Raw genomic sequence first — 18979 nt, forward strand, 5'->3', positions numbered from 1 at the left:
TTAGATGAGGGGATTGAGTTCACCATTAGCAAATTTGCAGATGACACTAAGTGGGGGGGGGAGTGTCGATCAGTTGGAAGGCAGGAGGGTTCTGCAGAGGGACCTGGACAGGCTGGAGAGTTGGGCTGATACCAATAGGGTGAGGTTCAACAAGACCAAGTGCCGGGTCTTCCACTTTGGTCACAACAACCCCATGCAGCCCTACAGGCTGGGCACAGAGTGGCTGGAGAGCAACCAGGTAGAAAGAGACCTGGGAGTTTGGATTGACAGGAAGCTGAACATGAGCCAGCAGTGAGCCCAGGTGGCCAAGAAGACCAACAGCATCCTGGCCTGGATCAGGGAAGTGATTCTTCCCCTGGACTCAGCACTGCTGAGGCCACACCTGGAGTACTGTGTCCAGTTCTGGGCCCCTGAGTTCAGGAAGGATATTGAGGTGCTGGAGCAGGTCAAGAGAAGAGCAACAAGGCTGGTGAAGGGACTCGAACACAGGTCCTATGAGGAGAGACTGAGGGAGCTGGGGTTGTTTAGCCTGGAAAAGAGGAGGCTCAAGGGAGACCTCTACAACTCACTTAAAGGAGGCTGTAGCCAGGTGGGGGTTGGTCTCTTATCCCAGGCAACTATCAGTAAGACAAGAGGGCACGGTCTTAAGCTGTGCCAGGGGAGGTTTAGGTTAGATAGTAGGAATTAATTCTTTACAGAGAGGGTAATCAGGCATTGGAATGGGTTGCCTAGGGAAGTGGTGGATTCTCTGTCCCTGGAGGTTTTTAAGATGAGACTGGATGTGGCACTTAGTGCCATGCTCTAGTAACTGTGGCGGTAGTGAATCAACGGTTGGACTTGATGATCTTGGAGGTCTTTTCCAACCTGGTTGATCCTATGATTCTATGAAGCAAAGTCCCAAAACACAACAACAAAAACCCAAACAAAACAAACAAGAAGAAAAACAACCCCCCCAAGAAACTCAAGTTGAAAAATGTATCTGCCTCCATTGACTTTTCCAGGCCTGGCAGACCAGCACACAATCCAGCTATGCAGTGTAATACAGAACTCAGACTTCTGTCTAGTTTCTGTAGTTATATATTAAAAAGGTTTCCTTCATCTAAGTCCCTTCAAACTTTATTCAGTGCTTTTTATTAGTTTAGTCCATTTTCTCTTGTTTGCTAGCTTATTTTTAAAGGTAAATGTTACTGATTTAATGTACACTACTATCAAACTCATTACATTTAAAGTAGAAAACTGAACTCCAGCAGCAGTCTCAAAGGAGGAAAAAGGTCTTGCTGGTACGTACATCCATTAAGCAGCTGTGCTTGCCAAGTCCGTGTGCATTAGCTACTTTCGTAAGTTTAACAAATTTCATCTGAGCTTTTATTCTGCTGACCTAATTTAACAAGAAGGAAATTCAATAACAACCCCTAATATTGAAGCATTATTTCCCAAGAGGCATTTAACAACTCTTCTACATCAAATAATAATGTGTGTATAATGGAACATATATACTAACTGCAACAAGAAAGTGAAAAAAGACAAAAAGAAAAAAAAAAACAACAAAAAACCAAACCCACATAAAAAGAAAGAAGAAAACACTATATGCCCTTTCAAATAAAATACCCAACAGTTTTCCAAATTTTAAGGAAACTGATAATACCTTGAAGAGCTAATTTCAACTGTGAATTTCTTATAGTCTTTGAGAAGAAACATTTCTAATTTAGAATAAATCATAGCCCTCCTCTCTCACTCAGTATACCTTTGTTTCAAAAGAACACAAATACAAGTTGTGATAAATAGTTTCCTAGGTAGAGGACCACATCTCCAGGTTTTACATGCTGATGTAATTCAGCACGTCATTAGTAGCTTATATTAGAACAGATTGTTCTATGTAGTAATCAAAGTTCACAAATCGAGTAAATGTCAAAAATCTAGGAGAGAGGAAGAAAGAGTAAATTAAATGATATGTAACTTGGTGTTGGTTTAGATAAATGGAAATGGACATCTGTGAGTTACTATGAACAGGCTTGGGGCTAAAGTCTTTAACAGCAGTGGCTTTGTGAAGTTATTTAGTCTTCCAAATATTGGGAGAGAGGGGAAAATTTTCTCCTGGGAGAATATAACTCTGAAGACAACAGCTGGTTGCTGAAAAGAATCTGTTAGGTTATTAACACACACAGACACACACCTTCACAGAGACACACAGTCTTTTAACTATATCACTATATTTCATAGTCTGTCCACTTGAAACTCCTGACATTTTGTCACAAGCTCTTTTAATGAATGCAGGCTTACTGGAAATAAAGTAGCACATCAATATCAAACACAAGAAAAAATTCTGAAATTTTCACATACATCTTCTTTGGAAAATAAAGATATTTAAGAATATGATGAACTGTAGTATAATGTTATTGAAAGCAGAGGACATAGGGTATTGCTGTGTACAATGTTATTTACTTATCAAAATCAGCAAAGAGGAGAAAAAGCAACCCAAGCTTTTTACTACTTAAGTTTTGGACCACATGTGGAAGAATATAAAAAGAAATGCAACCACCTTCCATGCATTTTGTTTTCTATGGGCATGCAATCCACCTTGATTATAATTTGCAGGAACTATACATTATTAAGATGACAAATCATAGGTTTGTCATCTTAGTCAAAGGAAACAATTACCAAATGATCTCACTAACAAAAAGTGTTGTTCTTTAAATGTTGGAATGGAAATAAAGTGAAAAGAACCTGGCTAAATTTGTCTTGCTGAAATAACATCTCATGGTTCTGTTAGAAGAAGGGAAAAAATCAAATAAAGCAAAGTAAAGCAAGTTGCAAGATCATTTCAAGAACTTTTTCCGTTTAAAAGTTTGCTTCTTGTCATGTTGTAGTTCTTCTGATGCATATGATGTTCCCTTTTACCATTTAAAATACCCTGGAGAACTGATGTTTTACCATTTCATAATTTCTAAAACTACTTTGTGTTAGAGTTTCAGGTCTCTTGATAGTAAGATTAATAAAACACTGGAACTCTTGTAAATCAAATTGGGTGGAAAACATTTGAAGCAAAGGAGGCATTATTTAATGTGTAAGTTTCAGCAATATCAACCAGTCTAAATAAAGAACACTTAGAAGTTTCTAAACTGAAAGGTTTTAAATGGCACCCTTACTTTTTCTTATCAAGTGTTTTGACAGCAGCTACTAACATATTCACAGAGTTCTCCCTATATGAACAATGTTTATATTCCTAACCAGGTTGCTTCCTATGTCATAATGTTCTATATCTGCGGAGTACAGTAGCAAAGACATTGGACATTACGGAGTGAATGCATTTCAACTTACATTGTCTCTTCTCTGTTTACCTTCAGGATTTGGTTAATATGTACAGTTCAGAGATGAGTTGCTGGAAACTGCTTGTCTGCATCAGCAACTAGAGACACAAAAAACAAGTCAAGAAAAACAAAACCGTAAGGCTCCATTGCCGACCTAATTGAAGAGGATCAGCAGTGGAGAATTATGACAATACAGCAAGTCCTATTACTTCTGCTGCTCTGGATGTGGCTGCCACATCCCTACCATACAGAAATGCTGTTTAGAAGGACTCCTGACGTCAGAACCAAAAGCTTTGGAGGACGTGCATCAGGGAATGATGGGAAAGCAATTCACCGCCAGAAGCGAGGTTGGATGTGGAATCAGTTTTTTCTTTTAGAGGAATACACAGGATCTGATTATCAGTATGTAGGCAAGGTAGGTTTCTCATTATGTTTTCTGCATAATTTTAAAGTTTGCTTCTCTTTCTACAGAGCCTTAGATTTTATGTTATATTCTAATGTGTAAAAAGTAGATTTCCAGGCAATACGTATATTGTTTCTCCTGCTATAATCATTAAATTAATGTTGTTAATTAGAGCTATTCAGAAATATTTGAATGAAACAAATGCAGATAACTTTGACAGATATGTTTGCTTCAGCACATTTTTACTACCAGCAGCCCCCTCAGTATGTTGTCTTTATCAAAACATATTATTTTACAAATCATTATAAAATAATTTTTCAACTCTATCTCCAAATATTTCATGTTTCTTACAAAATATTGCATTCTTTTTCCATGCTCATGTTTGAAGAATGCAACTACTTTTGAAGAAAAAATATTCTTCCTCTTTCACTCTTTCTGAATTTCAATAAACTCCAATGAGTAAAGTTTTTTAAAAAACGTGATAGAAATGAGGTGGTTAGGAAGTGAACTACAATAGAAGTCAGCAGAATGGCCCATATGACTGCATAGCATACTAGAGGTACACATAAAGGACATTGAAAGTGTCTTTTAAATTATTTTATGTTCATGTTTATGCTTTGCCATGTGATTTTTTGAAAAACTTATAATAATATCCAAATAGGTACAAGAAATTAATTAAAAATTATAATTTTCTTGAAATGAAAATTGGTGTCAGCAGTAATGGATACCAGTCAACACCAATGGTTGGTGCTAAACAGAGAAATTCAATTTTCTATAAACTAGTTTTTCATTTCTTACATTGTTTAGAACTTGAAATATACTCCAGTGAAATACTGACTTTTTGAAAATCACAGAATCAGAGCAGCTGAGATTGTAAGGCATCTCTGGAGATCATATAGGCCAACACCCATGCTCAAAGTAGGGTAAGTTAGAGCTTTCTCAGGATTTTGTCCAGTCAGATTTTAAATAGCTCCACAGGCAGAAACTCCATAATTCCACTGGGCAAACTGTTCAAGTGTTTGACCACCTACTCAGTAAAATTTTGTTCTTATATTTAAAGGGAATTTCTTGTATTTCAGTTTGTACCTATTGCCTCTTGCCTCTTGTCATGTCACTGAGCACCATAGAAAATAAATTGAGCCTGTCTCCCTCACTCCTTCCCAACATGCATTTATATACATTAATAAGGTTCCTGCTGAGCCTTCTCCAGGTTGAACAGTCTCAGCTTTCTCAGCATCTCCTCATATGAAAGATATCCTAGTCCCTTAGTCGATTTACTGGCTATTTGCTGGACTCCCTTCAGTAGTTCCATATCTCTCTTTACCTGGGGAACCCAGACCTTGACACAGAACTACAGACTTGTCTCACCAAGGAAGAGGAGAGAAGAAGGATCATCTCTCTTGATCTCCAGATGATGCTCTATCTAATGGAGCCCAGGGTGCTCATGGCCTTTGCTGCGAGGGCACATTTCTGGCTCCTGATCAGCTTGCTGTCCACAAAGGCTCCAAGGTCACTCTGAAAAACTGCTATCCAGCCAGTTGGGCTCCAACATGTACTGGTGTATGAGGTTATTATAAAATGTTTCTTGAAAGAATCAAGAACACTGGAGGATTTGGGAAAAGAAACACTTATTAAAATTTATGAAATTTGAATACTAGATAAAAATTTAAGAGTCCGGGCTTATGAATGAGGACGTTGCCTTTTTGTTTCCCTTTTTTATTTGCTCCTTAGTCCAAATCAGGGTGATAGTTGATGTAGATTGACCTTACCCACAAAATAAGAAGGGGCACTGCATCAAAATACTGTGCTACTGTATTAAAAGTGTATTGCTCAGAGAAGTCCTAGGAAATAAATAGCTTTCCAGAGCACTTGGAGTTTCAAATTATTTAAGTTCCTTCAGAAGCCTGATGATCACTTTTTTTCTATTGCATTATTTTTGAATATTTATGGTTCCAAATCACAGTGTGAGTAGTGTTACTTCATAACTTTCTTCCAGTCATAAATAAGTGAAGGAAGACTCTTTACATGGGAAAGGGTTAACATTTATGTAGGTTAACTCATCTGCATTAGAAAAAGAGAAAGATGTTGATAAAAATGAACTACTTTGGCTGAGGGAAAAGAAGTGTTTGCAAATGTGAAGTGATAAGTAAAGATAAGTAAAATGACAGATTAAGAGTACAGAACTGAAAAGAAACTCGAGGAGCAGTTAAGACTACACTTTCATCTATTTTGCTCTGCTTAGAATAAAAGAGTTGTTAATTTGAGCAAGCAAATTTAAAATTAACCTAAGTATATAAAGTTGCCCTATAGTAATTTTCTGACAAGTTGGAGAAAAGAGTAGAAAACACATACAAAATAAAAAGTACCACAGCATTGTATTTACTGAGGGAGAGTTTTACTCAAAGAAAGCAAATGAAAAAAGGGAGATGTAGAATTAAAAATTGATTGTTACACTAATTAATATTTTGGCATGATACTCCAAATTCTCAAATTATTAGGTAAAAAAATAATTGCAGATTAATATTGTTCTACATAAAGTTTATAATATCTATCTCTTTTCCCTCATATTGCACTCACCTTTCCAAGGGCCATCTCAGCTGCATAGTCAAAATGTTTCTGGATGTTTCCTTTTATCTGATCTTAACCAGAGATAAAATCACTTGGATAGGTGTGTGACATAAAATCCTACCTTCCTGTTAATTTCTCTGCAACATGTTTGGAGATGGTGTTTGAAAATTATGTGAGATAGTAAGAGGCCAAGTTAGAACTCAATGATTTTGGTTGAGGACTAGGAGAGAATTTTTGTGATGGAGAGGTTTCAGTCAAAAACAAGTACTAAGCGTGAATTTGAAATTTGACAATAATAGTTAGAGGACAAGCATTCCTTCAGCAGAACTTCCAAAGCTGAGACTACCAGATTCATCTGGATTTATGGTTTATATCTGTTTGCTCTCTGAGCTCACGACCAATGTATTTTTTCTTGTTTCTTAACCTGCATCTAATATATCTGTCAGAGAAGCTTGAAAAATGTTGACTATCACACTACTCTTGAAACTAGTGTCTGCAATTTACAATGCAATTTGTGCATTCATTTGTTCACTGTTTAGATCACCTTGAGAATGTTCAACTAGAAAAATACCATGGAAATGAGGTTCATTGAATGAATGGGATATGTAATCCCATAACAACTGAAGTACTCCTTCAAGGCAACGATCCTTATGAAATTGTGGCAAAGTAAAGAAAGAAGATGGTTATCCTTTACTTCATGTAATACACAGAATTCTGAGAGTAGAAATCAAAATTATTTAAGTGAATTTTGAATATGTAGAACCCCAGATTGTGTTTCTAGTACAGGTTGAAGTTATAAAAAAGAGCCATGTGAAAAAACAAACCTGTCTACATATTACACAATTTATCCTTGAGGTATCTTTTCAAAAATATACTAGAAGACTGTAACTGTGAGAAAAAAAATGCTTCTCCCAATTGCAGATAAACAATGCAGTAATATTCGAAAGGAAGTTTAAACCTCATATCAGAAAACCCACTTTATTAATATTTGAGGTTAGAGTTACGGTCAATACCTCCTCCAAGACATAAGTGTTTTTTGCTGCAGAAATTCTATGTATACTCTATGGAAAACTGATTTATAATTTTTATTTCTTTTTCCTAATATCCAGTTTCAAGGCCCATTTATTATTTTTCAAATAAAGCAGTGCAATTACAAAGTATTATACATTTTAAAACTTATTATGAAAAACTTCAATTTACTTTGAACATCTCCAGAAATAAAACTTTTCTTTTAAATCTTAACCTTATTTTAAAGAAGTTGTTACCTAAAAGAAGCACTATTGTGTACCAATCATATCGTAGTCCACAGTCATTAAAAATAAACTTATTAATAATTTCTTTATCCACATTAAAGTTCATTTTACTTCCTTATTATTTCACCAGATCTTGTAATTCATTGAGTTTTGCAGATATTTTCCCCCCTTTGTTTTCTGAGATAGGTAGTAATTTTTTCTAGCAATTTTCAGTATGGTGAGTTTATTGCATAAAGGATCAATTGTTCACAAATTTTTCAGTACTTTGACAGACTGAAGTTCTCAGTTACACTGTAGTGTTTTTTATTATCTCAAAATATAATTTATAATATTTTTGCTCTTAAATTTATATAAAATTTTGTATGTGTCATATTAAAACTGTTACCAGAAAGGATTATCTTGGCAGTATTCCCTATTGCGTGCTTGTAAGTGTAGTCGTTATATTTGATGGTTTAAAGAGCAGAAGGTTAAAAGACACAGAGGTTAAAAGACGCATTTTCCTGAAGATTCTTGTTCTGTCAACATAAAAGGATAAAGATTAGCTAAGATCAGATATGTCTAGGGTTGTTGCTGTTGGAGAAACAGTCAGTTTTAAGGAAAGATTAAGCAAAATTATTTCCTAAGAGAAATGAGAGACAGAAACCATCCTGGGTAGGAATTCTGAATGGTCTTTTCTTTCTGAAGAAGCAGCTACCAAAAGGACTGGTTTTGGAGAAGGTAATAGAAAAGAGCATGTTGTTTTGATTTTAAAGGATTCACCATCAAGTGCAACATAGACAAAAAAAGATCCCAATGAAGTGTTGTAGTTGAAGTAATAAGACGAAGACTTACCAAACCCTTTTAAAAATTTCTGTATTTTGATTCCTGAAGAGTATTTCTACCATAGTTCTTTCTTTTGTAAAGACCTTTGGTGCTTCAAGAGACTAAAGAGTAGGATTCTGATTTGCAAGTGCTCATACGCAGGCTTAATATTTGGTGTGAAGATCTGACTGAGAGGCATAAATGCCTTTCAGGTGAAGAAAATCAGCTATGTGGCACTGAAGTTTGCAGAGGCTGAATTTTCAGCAAGAGCAGATTTGTGTGACAGGGATCAGAATATTCTGCAAACTGAATAAATGAATGAATCTGTCAAGGTGAAAGAGGGTAGCTAGTCATTTAACAGTTTTCATGTGAGGTGTTTTTGGTGTAACTACTGGAAGGAAAAATGAAGGTACAGCTGTGTATCTTCAAAAGCCCTACCTCATTGCAGATACTGCAGTGGGGTGGAATTGACACTTGAAAGACAATAAAATTTAGAAATTTATTTCTTTCTCAGCAAGACTTAAAACATAGGCTGTGAAGAGGGTTATTTAAGGCATCAATTCATTTCAAGCATATGAAAGTTTGCTTTTGGGCGTGCATGTGCCATCTCATAGATATTTCAGCACAGGTCAAAAGTGTCAGAGTGAAATATTGTTTTTTACATAACATCAGAGGTATCTAAAGCTTCCTGCAGGATTGTCCTGAAGGCTGATTGATTCTCAGTGAGTGCTGAGAAAAAATTAATTCTCAAAGTCTGTTGGGACTCAGCTTAGTAGGAAGTTTATTCTATAAGTGCTTAGATTCATCATTTACTCTAAATTGAAGTGTCCAGAGGGTTCATATTTTCTGTTTGTAAAAGGACTTTTTTTTTGGAAGCCTCAGCGTATGTTGGAGGCTCTGACCTGCTTCATGAAACAGCGGCATAAGGTACTGGAGACCAAGAGCTGACCGGGCTTAATAGTAATGTTTTATTTTCATAAATAATTAATTATTTGTTAGCTACTGCACCACATGTATCCCTACAAGACATTGGGTTTTTCTGAATTGCAGAGGATGGAATTTACAGTCAGTTGTTGAGGAATGAAAAGACTTTGTAGTATTCACCAGTCTTTTAATGAAGACCAAAGGAGCCACAGGTGATGTGTGCCTGAGTTCAAAGCTAGATATATTTGTTCAAAGACTGTAGATTCCCAGCCCTGGACAGATGTCTGTGCATATAAGTCTCTTTCAAGTGTTCTCTGGTCAGAAAGAAAGAGAGGTTATGCCATTTGAGTAAGGAATATTGAGGGCATACTTAACCCAACTGTTTAAGGGGATGATCCCCAGTATCCAAATTATCTGATGAAAATTTTGCTCAGATGTGCAACACACTGCCGATGAAAGACCTAAGTGAGCACTCCTAGTTGCCTCTTAAGACTGGTAAAATCTTAGAAAGTGTGAGGAAACACAGAGACCTACAATGAAACTCCAGTGTTTCACAGTGAAATAGTACTGGAATGGATTACCGTCCTTCTAGACTTCATTTTATATGTGCAGGCCACATCCAACAGAACTGAAGGTAGATGTTCCAAAGCAATTTTGCCATTCTCAGGTAGTCCAGTGTCAGTATTTGTTCCTTTAAGGAGAAATACTGGATGTGTTGAGTGTCTCTGCTTGTAGTTTGTCCTTTAAAAAATCTGACAGGAAGATCACTCAGAGCTTACTTATTACAGTCAATAGGACTGGGGAAACCAGAACCACCTAGCATTGCAAGAGACATGTTTCATAAAACCAGTGGGGCTTCATAAGATACTAGAAGTTCAAACTGCCAAGAGAGGTACTTGACAAATGACTTGAAGAGATAGGGAAGGAGGAAGGGAGGGAAGGAAGGAAGGCAAAATTAAAATTAAAAAAAAAACTAAAAAGATGAAACAATAGGCTTGCTAACAGTGGTGTCATTTAATCTCTAGCTTAGAAAAGAAGATCTGGTTTGACAGAACTGAGAGGTAGTATGTCCTATATTTTTATTAATGTATTACGTAGACACAAAGGAAGGAGCTCAGAGCATGCCGGTGCTGGTATGTGTACTGATAAGGAAAAAACTGTCTGGCTAACAGTGTTAATCTAGCTCTAATCAAATGTATATGACTTCTTTACCAACTGGTATCACAAAAAGATGGGAGCACTGTGGGTCCAGGTTTGTAGCTGCATCAAATCTTCACTGATAATGAAGTTTGTACCAGTTTCAGGCTCACATCACATATCCATACATAGCCAATTGCCAGAGGACCTTTTGTCACCCTTGTGGCAAGTGATGCACTGGTGAATAAAGTGAAGCACGGTCCTAGGAAGATGTAAACCACACTCTGAGATTGCAAGACTCCAAAAAGTCAAGGCAAAACATATTTTAAAAAAAAAAGAACAGCAAGACATTAAATTGCTTAGGTATACATATCTATATCTTAGGTAGACACATATAGATGTGCTCATAGACAACAACTTGAAGTTAAAACACTAAGCCTAGTGCTGGATCTTTTTCACTTCCACGGGTAGTTTTAGACATACTTTGCATAATTTTAAAGGTCAAATAACTGAAGGATTTACAGTGAAAGAAGTGAGATATCATTTCTAAAAGTAATATTTGCTCAACTTTCAAGCAAATACTAATTTTATAATCTGTTCTTATTTCTTCTTGGCCTCTATAGGACCATAAGTATTATACTTAATAAGTTTAATACTTTTAATGGTCTTTAATTAGAAGCTGCAATAGACAAACACAAGGTGGGTTTAATATTTTTGTCCCCTTAAGGAAATCCTTAAACCTTAAACAAACTAAAACTGAGTGTAGGAGGTGCAAAGTAGAGTAAAATACTCATTGAAATTTTAAAATCTGCCGAGCAAAGTTGTTAAACATTTGAAAATTACATGAACTTAATAGTTCTTCCTGACCAAAATGACTCTTTGTAGGCATTTAAAAGTTTTCTATTTCAAGCACAGCTTTTGCGTACTACAACTGGTGTGTTTAATTTCAGAGGTAAAACACTAAAATGCATTTCTTATTTGCTGCCAGATGTCACAGGCAGCATTTTGCCCTCCCTTGCCCAGGCTTTCCCCCGGGGCTTTCGGCCACCTGCCTGTGGCTGAGGGGCTCAACTGTGCCCTGCGCTGGGGCCGCTAGAGTTGCTGGAACCGATGGTGTCCGGGCGGGGCAGCGCCAGCCACCCCACACAGGGACATCCTGCCATATGACTCTATATGGCAACATGCTCAACTCATGTATATTGAAGCAGTTTTTTTATTATTTCCTTGTCCTTGTGTCAATAGTTCTTAGTATTGTAAAATTACATACTATGTTCATACTTAGTTTTAATCTATGAGTGCTTCACAAATAACACTTTTCAAAACAGTTTGGGGATTTCACTTCATATTTTTCCACATCTATTAATCTAATTACTTTCAAATGCTATTCTGTTATGCAAATACTTTTCAAATTACTCATAAACTAATGTAAGTATGAGTAGGGACAAGTCCTCCTTTTTCTGTCAAGTAATTGGAAGCTACACATCTAATGGCATTGAGTGCTACAAGGTAGGATGGTAAATGCAAAATACTGAGAATGTATTAATCATAGACTGGTAGAATCTTGAGAGCAGTAGGGCACCTACAAGGATCATTGAGTCCAGCTCCTGGCCCTGCACAAGACAACCCCAAGAATCACACCATGTGCCTGAGAGCATTGACCAAATGCTTCTTGAATTCTGGCAGGCTTGCTTTAATTAAATGGTTTAATGAAAACTAGCTAGTTTTTATACAAGAGTGAAGAATATTATTTGACTTCTCCATTTTATTTATTTTGCATATTGATACTTGAGTGTAAGTCATTTATCATTTTTATCAGAAGTGGTAAATGAGACTGAGTGGTCAGTACGGTTCTGTTAGTCACTGGCATAGGTTTCCTGCCACTGCCTTTCTCAGTCTCTGAGAAAACTATGTTAAAATGTTTGATTTTTATTTTTTTCTAGTAATCCCAGTAGCAATAATCTAACATTTTGGAACTAATTTCTGAAAGAGGTAATTCTGATCTGCGCAAGCACAAGGTGCAATAACGTCTATAAACTGTCAGGAATACTTAGAGGGGAGATAGTCTAATTATGGGCATCCTTCCAGAAGGCGTAAAATCATTAATAAGATGCATTTTGGTTCCTTTATGAAGAAGAGCTGTAGCTCTCTTGGGTAGTTTTCATTCAGAGTTTGTATGTGATTTTGCATTTTACTTAAAAGGCCATAATGCTTCAAAATAGTATAAGAAACTGGGAAATAGTTTAATCTGAACTCTCCAGTTCCTTTCAGTTCAATTTATCTTTCAATTTTAAAGTTGTATCTGCTAGTCACAAAAATATAGTCCAAAAAGGAAAGAACTGATAAAACTGAAATGATTTATATTCAAAGCCACAAGTCAGGAAAAGTAGAGACTACTTCATCACAGTACATTCATTCACTCAAGGGAATGAAAAACATAATAGAAAAGAGATCTTTAGAAATGTGTGACCTACACCTTTTCTGAAATTATAAATGTATAAATAGCCAATAGTTTCAGCAGCAAGTCAGAGGGTGATGCCCCTTTGGGTTTTTTTTTTTAACTATCTTGATTTTTTTTTTTAAATCAGGTGCAGATGACCTTTTAAATATCCTGTATATCCAGATAACAAGGAAGAGCAGGGAGTAATACTGAAAAAAAATTGGTGACTTGCAACAAAATATCCATGAGGGATAGAGTTTTAAGAAGTTAAAGTTGATATTTACTCTTTTAAAATGTCTTCCTGCTGGAAGGTTTTCCTTATATTTATAAGAGTGTTTTTGCCTTTGAAGATAATTAAAAGTAAGGTGGAGAAAAAGGACTTTTTAATGGCAAGTTCTTTCAAACTCTCTAATACCTTCTCTTTTGAGGCAGTAAGTAGCTATAAAATGTATCTGAAGTCCCTCGCAGATAGAGTGGAATTTCTTTTCAGGAGTAAACAAACATCATTGTCCAACTCATCAGTGCTACTTCCTCAAACAATTATTTCTGCTTCCTGAACCTTTTAATAGCTATGTATTTCAGAGCTTAAAGGAGTCCTGGACCATTGAGGGGAAAAAATGCCTTCTAATTTATGACAATATTTTGGTCTGGAGCTATTTTAAGTCTACAACCCTAGATGAGTTCCTACACTCAAGTCTGAGAACAGAAGCTGTCTTATTTTTGTTTCAAAGATTCAATTCACAGACCATCCACTTGTCTGAAATGCAGGTGCAAAGGTACTTTACACATCTAAATGCACTAAGAGCTTAGAAAATTGTTAATGAATGATTAGATGGTTTGGCATACTAAAAAGGCCATGTCCAAATAGACTGGATGCAAGCAGCTGGATGGAAAATATGAATGAATGAAGGAAGATTATGTTCTGGGATATTCATGTTATTGTACTTTTTAAAACTATGAAGTTACAAAGATTTCTACCTGCACTGTAAGACTTAGATGATTGGGCATGCAAAAATTCTGTGTGAAAAAATTCTGGATACTTGCAAGAATATGTAACAACTGAAGAAAACCTTGGTGCTCAACTGCAATTATGTTCATCACTTCTTTACCCCTTATCCAAGCTGCAGAAAACCCTTACTTCTTTGTATTGCCTTGCACAGACATTCTGTGCCTTTTTCTGTTTCCTAGGCCTGTGTTCTTCAGTCCAGTCATGCTATCTAGATTTAGCATTATTTATCATGCAACACAGACCCATACCAAATTATCTTTTCTGGGGGTCATTTTTTATTTAAGCAGTAGCATACGTCCTCTCTCTGCTTCTGAATTTTTATCCCTTCAATCTTGCCTTTCCTTTCAACTTGCCTAAGTATATATCTCAAAGCAGAGGGGAGAAGACATGAGCATATTAAGTTTCCTCTTCGTGTAAAATTAGGAGTAATCATACCATCCTTCACTGCCAATATTTTGGTGACCTCTGATTTTTTTTCGATTTTTTTTCCAGAGAATATTTGTCTCTTTGTAATAATTCTCAAGCAAATTATATTTGTTAGCAAAACAGGAAATAGAGGTTGGACTTGATGATTTGAAATATTTCGGGGTGAAACTGTGGTGAAAAAAAGAAGAAAAACAAACAAACAAATACAAATCAAAACCCACCAAAAAATCTACTCTGTAGAAAATATTGGAAGCCTGCAGGATACATTAGAGATGAGTATATACAATACTTTGTCCCTTCCTCGTCCAAAAACACTTGAGTAAAGATGCAACTTCTTTTCCCTACCATTTAGTTTATAAACTGCCTTATACTATGAAATGCTTTTCTTGGTTTTATTCCTAAAATTTTTACATTTTTTTTTGTAATTATATATAATTTAGAAGTACATATCTTACAACATAAGGATTTATACTTGATATGCAGAAACATGAAATGGTAATACAGATTTCTTCCTTCTATATGAAGAACCTCATCTTCTAATGACAAATTTTCCATATCCTTTTTTGAGGTATGACATTTACTGTAGAATATGCATGAATTCAAATTTCTGAGTCTCCATGTTTAGGATTGTTAGTTCCACTATAAATGGGATATTTAGGAATTAGGAATATTTAAGAAATATTACTTTGGAGTGAATATAATAATTAATAACTGTTACTACCTAGGTAATTGTGGTTAGAAAATATACATTTTAGTAATAGATTATTAAAATGATGCTGATATTTTTAATTTTGAAAGTGAGAAAATTGACTAATGCAACTGTGTAAGAGGTGAAGTAAGCAGGAAGAAAAAAAGGAGTTTTATTTTTTTTAATTTTCTGTTTTAACAAGTAGGATTTTAAAGAAATGTCATGAAACAATCAATTTTGAGGAAGGAAACCAAAAAGATAGATAGAATAAAACAGTGTTCCAGGCCATGTTAGCAAAATTTAAGAAAATTTTAGTGAATTGGAAGTAGTTGTAAAGTGTGAAATTATTGTGACAAATAGAATATATGAGCTTCAAGAGAGGTCAAATGGGCATAGTCATATGGCAATAAGTGTATTTATGAGGTGACAGAGCCAGAAAAGCTACAGGACTTTTGTAAATTGATATAAATCTTTCTACTTGGAAAATTTCACAGAACTCTTCATTCATGTTGTACTTTGAAAAATACCTGTCCTTTGGAAGAACTACTGTGCAGAAATATGACCACATTTTTACACAATGTTACTACTGAAGATGCCACAGAGGACTTGGAAATACCTCTAGCAATCAGTAGGGTGTCTTAGGTCATTCAGAAAGATAATGAGACTGCTATATAAATAATACAGTTGAAAGATAAGGAAACTGATTGCTTAATTATCTCTTTAGTTAGGTCAGGTTATTTGACAGACCGTTCTCTATGTGCCAAGAGTGGCATTTTGTCTAGTAAAAGCCAAGTAAAATAAATTAAATAGCTAGAGGACTACTGAGGGCTGTGACACTGAAAGGAGTTGCATAGGATTAATCAAGGCTTACCATTTAAGAATAATGGAAGAGATTTCAATAACACTGATGTATTTCCTAGGAAGATATAATGACATGCCATAGAAAACAAAGTCATTAAAGGAGTAAGAAACATTATTTCAAGTTCTGTGTAAGACTGTGTACCATAAAAGAGAATTAGGAAGTTTTCTAGGGATAGTGTAGAATTCTTTCTACTGCCAAAAGAAAAAAGTAGGAGCTAATAGTGCACAAGGCAAGGGCTAAAACTTCATGAAAAGAACCAGCAAAACAACCTAAAGCATACAAAATCTGGATGTTATAAGAACTTCAGCCAAGTCTGAGAAAGACTGCCACAGGTCAGGATTTTTTTATGTTTTTTTTAACATAAGAATTCTATTCTTAAGTCAAGCTACCAGAAAGTAAGGGCACTTCAGGTCCACTGACAGTTCTCTACTTTCTGTCATCACCTGATGTTCAGACTGCATTTATTACATCAAAATTAGACAAGAAGATGCATATTGGCTCATGCAAGAGCTTTTTGGTGTATGAAATTCAATTAGTCTCTAGTTCATCTTAGCTCAATGTTTGTGTGTCTTCTGAATTAGAAGCTGCAAGAGCCTAGTGAAGCTGAAACTTCCGTGTTCTAACCCTCTGAACATCAGTTTGAGAAAGGAGATTGGGTATTGGTGTGTTGACTTAGTGCTTCTATGTAAGACTCTTTGCTGCTCCTCATATGATGTGTCTTTAAAAAAAAATCTTACCTCTCTCAGCTGAAGTCCTAAAATAGTTTGGCAGTGATGAGACCAAATACCTTCTCCATACCATGAATCGTCCCTTTAGAATAAGCTACAATAATGGGGAAAAGATGCAAATCTAATGATGAAAAAATACCTTTGTGTTACAGTTAGTTTCTGGAAATTGAGAATAGTGCAGATGATATCAGTATCAAAGTTTGTAGGGAGCTATGAAAAATAGCATTTCTATTTCTGTGATAGATAATACTTCACCAAGGAGGTGGGGAAAAATGCTTTAAAATTTATTAATTATAATTTTATTAACTATAAAAGTATTAAAATATTTTAATTAATATTTTATTTAATTAATATTTAATATAAAGCTATTATGAATTATAATTACTATTTTAGAACATTGGTAAGAACAAACAAAAATTTTGAACAGGAAGAACTACTGTAATCCTTATCAATAAAAACTGTGGAAAATATTTTTATTTTTCCTTTGGCTAATGAATCAAGTTAAATAAATATAATTTGAAAATGCGCTGCAGACTGGAGTTTTTAATTTCTGCTTGTTGCAAAAGAATTTCAGAGTACTCATCTTGCGTTACTTATTATGCTTCCATTTTAGTTTGTCCACTGTTTATCTTTCTCAGACTCATGAAACATTCTTTGAGAAATATGCCTTCTTCCTTTCTGCCTGTCTCCTCTTAAATAACATATGATAGCACAGGACCGGCAAAATGACAGCATAACTGAATGAGAAAACTCTGTGACATGTCTCAATAAAACTTAGTGCAAATTACAGAATCACTGAAAGGAGTTGCTTAAAGCGTTACCTTTTGGATAAATTTAAATAAGGGAACCTCTTTGGTGAGTAAAATGTGGCTTAAAGCCATGACAGTTAAATCTGCCAACTGAGAGAATACCACACAGGATATGAGCTGGTCTGAAAACCTTTTCAAGTAAGTTCAGTTAATGCTGAACAACTCCATCATTTATTAGTTCAGTTCATGATGCTTAAAATAAATATCTCTATTGTGGGAATTCTATATCAATTATTTTTTGCTGATTTCAAGTCAAATCTGCCCACTGTTGTGATTATGCTTAAAGAGACAATCATTATTATTCAACTAAGTGTCCAATGAACGTGCTAATATTATATATGCACTAGAAAACTGAGTGAAAAGGCAAATGCTTCCACAATGTATTTCGGTTTCACGTTGCTAATATAATCACTTAGAAAAGAGAGAATAGATTACATTTTGCCCAGAAATTTCCCCTCAGAATTAGGAGACATTCAAGACTTATTTGTATAAAATCTAAAAGATACAGTAATCCAGGAATGTGCTGAGGTCTCATTGTTACTTTGATACTTGGATTAAATCAAAAAATGGACACATTGTAGAAGAAAGTAGCAAATTTTTTTCTAAATGATACAGTTAAAAATGGCTACTATAAAGTAAGAGAGTAAGAATGCATTTAATAAGTTAATATTGAAATAGTCTATCATTTGGTAAAGACTTCCAAAACTATAACCTGTATTTGAAAGTGTACATTATAGAACATAAAATTAAGATTAAAAAAATGAACTGTATTAATGCCTACAGTAAGTTTCCAAACTAAAGGTCAGTTTCTTAATACAGTCCTATCAGTTCTCTGGTTATTTGAATACCAGTCACTGAAAAATCACAGAGGAACTTCTGAATCTGAAATTCAAATAGAAATAGGTGTGACAAATTTTAAAGATTTTAGCTGGCATTGTCATAAGTCAATTCAAATTTCAGAACTAGTTTGTATGACAAAATAGCTCTAACTAATCCAATCCTCTCTGTTTTTCACAGTAGCATCTTGTCGCTTTTTGGTGAAAATAGGATTAGCACTTTGTATGATATTAGAAAAAAGTCCACAGATTTTATATTCATTTAGGAGATTTCAGAATCATGTAGAATTCATGGAGGAGGAGGGAGGGGAAACCCCAGATCCTGTAATTGACAGGTTTGATTTAAATCACTGAAAGTCAAATAACATAAAATTCCTGTGTTGTAATTTTCTAGTAATTTTTGAAGCAGAATTATTACGTTGTTCATTTAAAGTTTTCTGAAAGCATTTTTACAAAAGTCTTTTAAAGATCTAAAAATATATTGAACTCAATTTGATTGTGGCTTCTTTTCAATAAATCAGTTTATTTACAATTGCATTAATCTTGAAGAAGGTAGCATATTAAATAACTTTGGGGTTTTTTTTCCTGAAATTTAAGACAAGAAAATCGAACTTTTAAAATCTGGTTTTGCCTCTATTTTGGATTGGTAATTCAATTTCTTCTTCAAGTATTCACATAACACTCCATTTTGTTTCCCTCTCTAAATATTATCTTCTTTTTAAGATAACCTTTCTTTTTCATTTACATGAAATCTTTCTGAATTTAAAGTTTGCTCAACCACTTCAAGTAG

The 18979-nt window shown here is 34.9% G+C and overlaps 1 protein-coding gene across 5 annotated transcripts in view; it reads left to right on the top strand.

The window, feature by feature from the left end:
* Nucleotides 1-18979, top strand: part of LOC127476457 (cadherin-10) — a 97914-nt gene that overhangs the window by 39948 nt on the left and 38987 nt on the right. For all 5 annotated transcript variants that reach the window (XM_051799402.1, XM_051799398.1, XM_051799399.1 and 2 more), the window contains one exon: nt 3345-3723. In XM_051799402.1, the coding sequence (XP_051655362.1) occupies nt 3493-3723 (231 nt within the window). In that variant the 5' untranslated portion in view covers nt 3345-3492. The remainder of the gene's footprint in view (nt 1-3344; nt 3724-18979) is intronic.

Source organism: Manacus candei, unplaced genomic scaffold (assembly GCF_025592945.1).
Source record: "Manacus candei isolate 608988 ecotype Guabito, Panama unplaced genomic scaffold, ASM2559294v1 h1tg000049l, whole genome shotgun sequence".
NCBI classification, from domain to species: Eukaryota; Metazoa; Chordata; class Aves; order Passeriformes; family Pipridae; genus Manacus; species Manacus candei.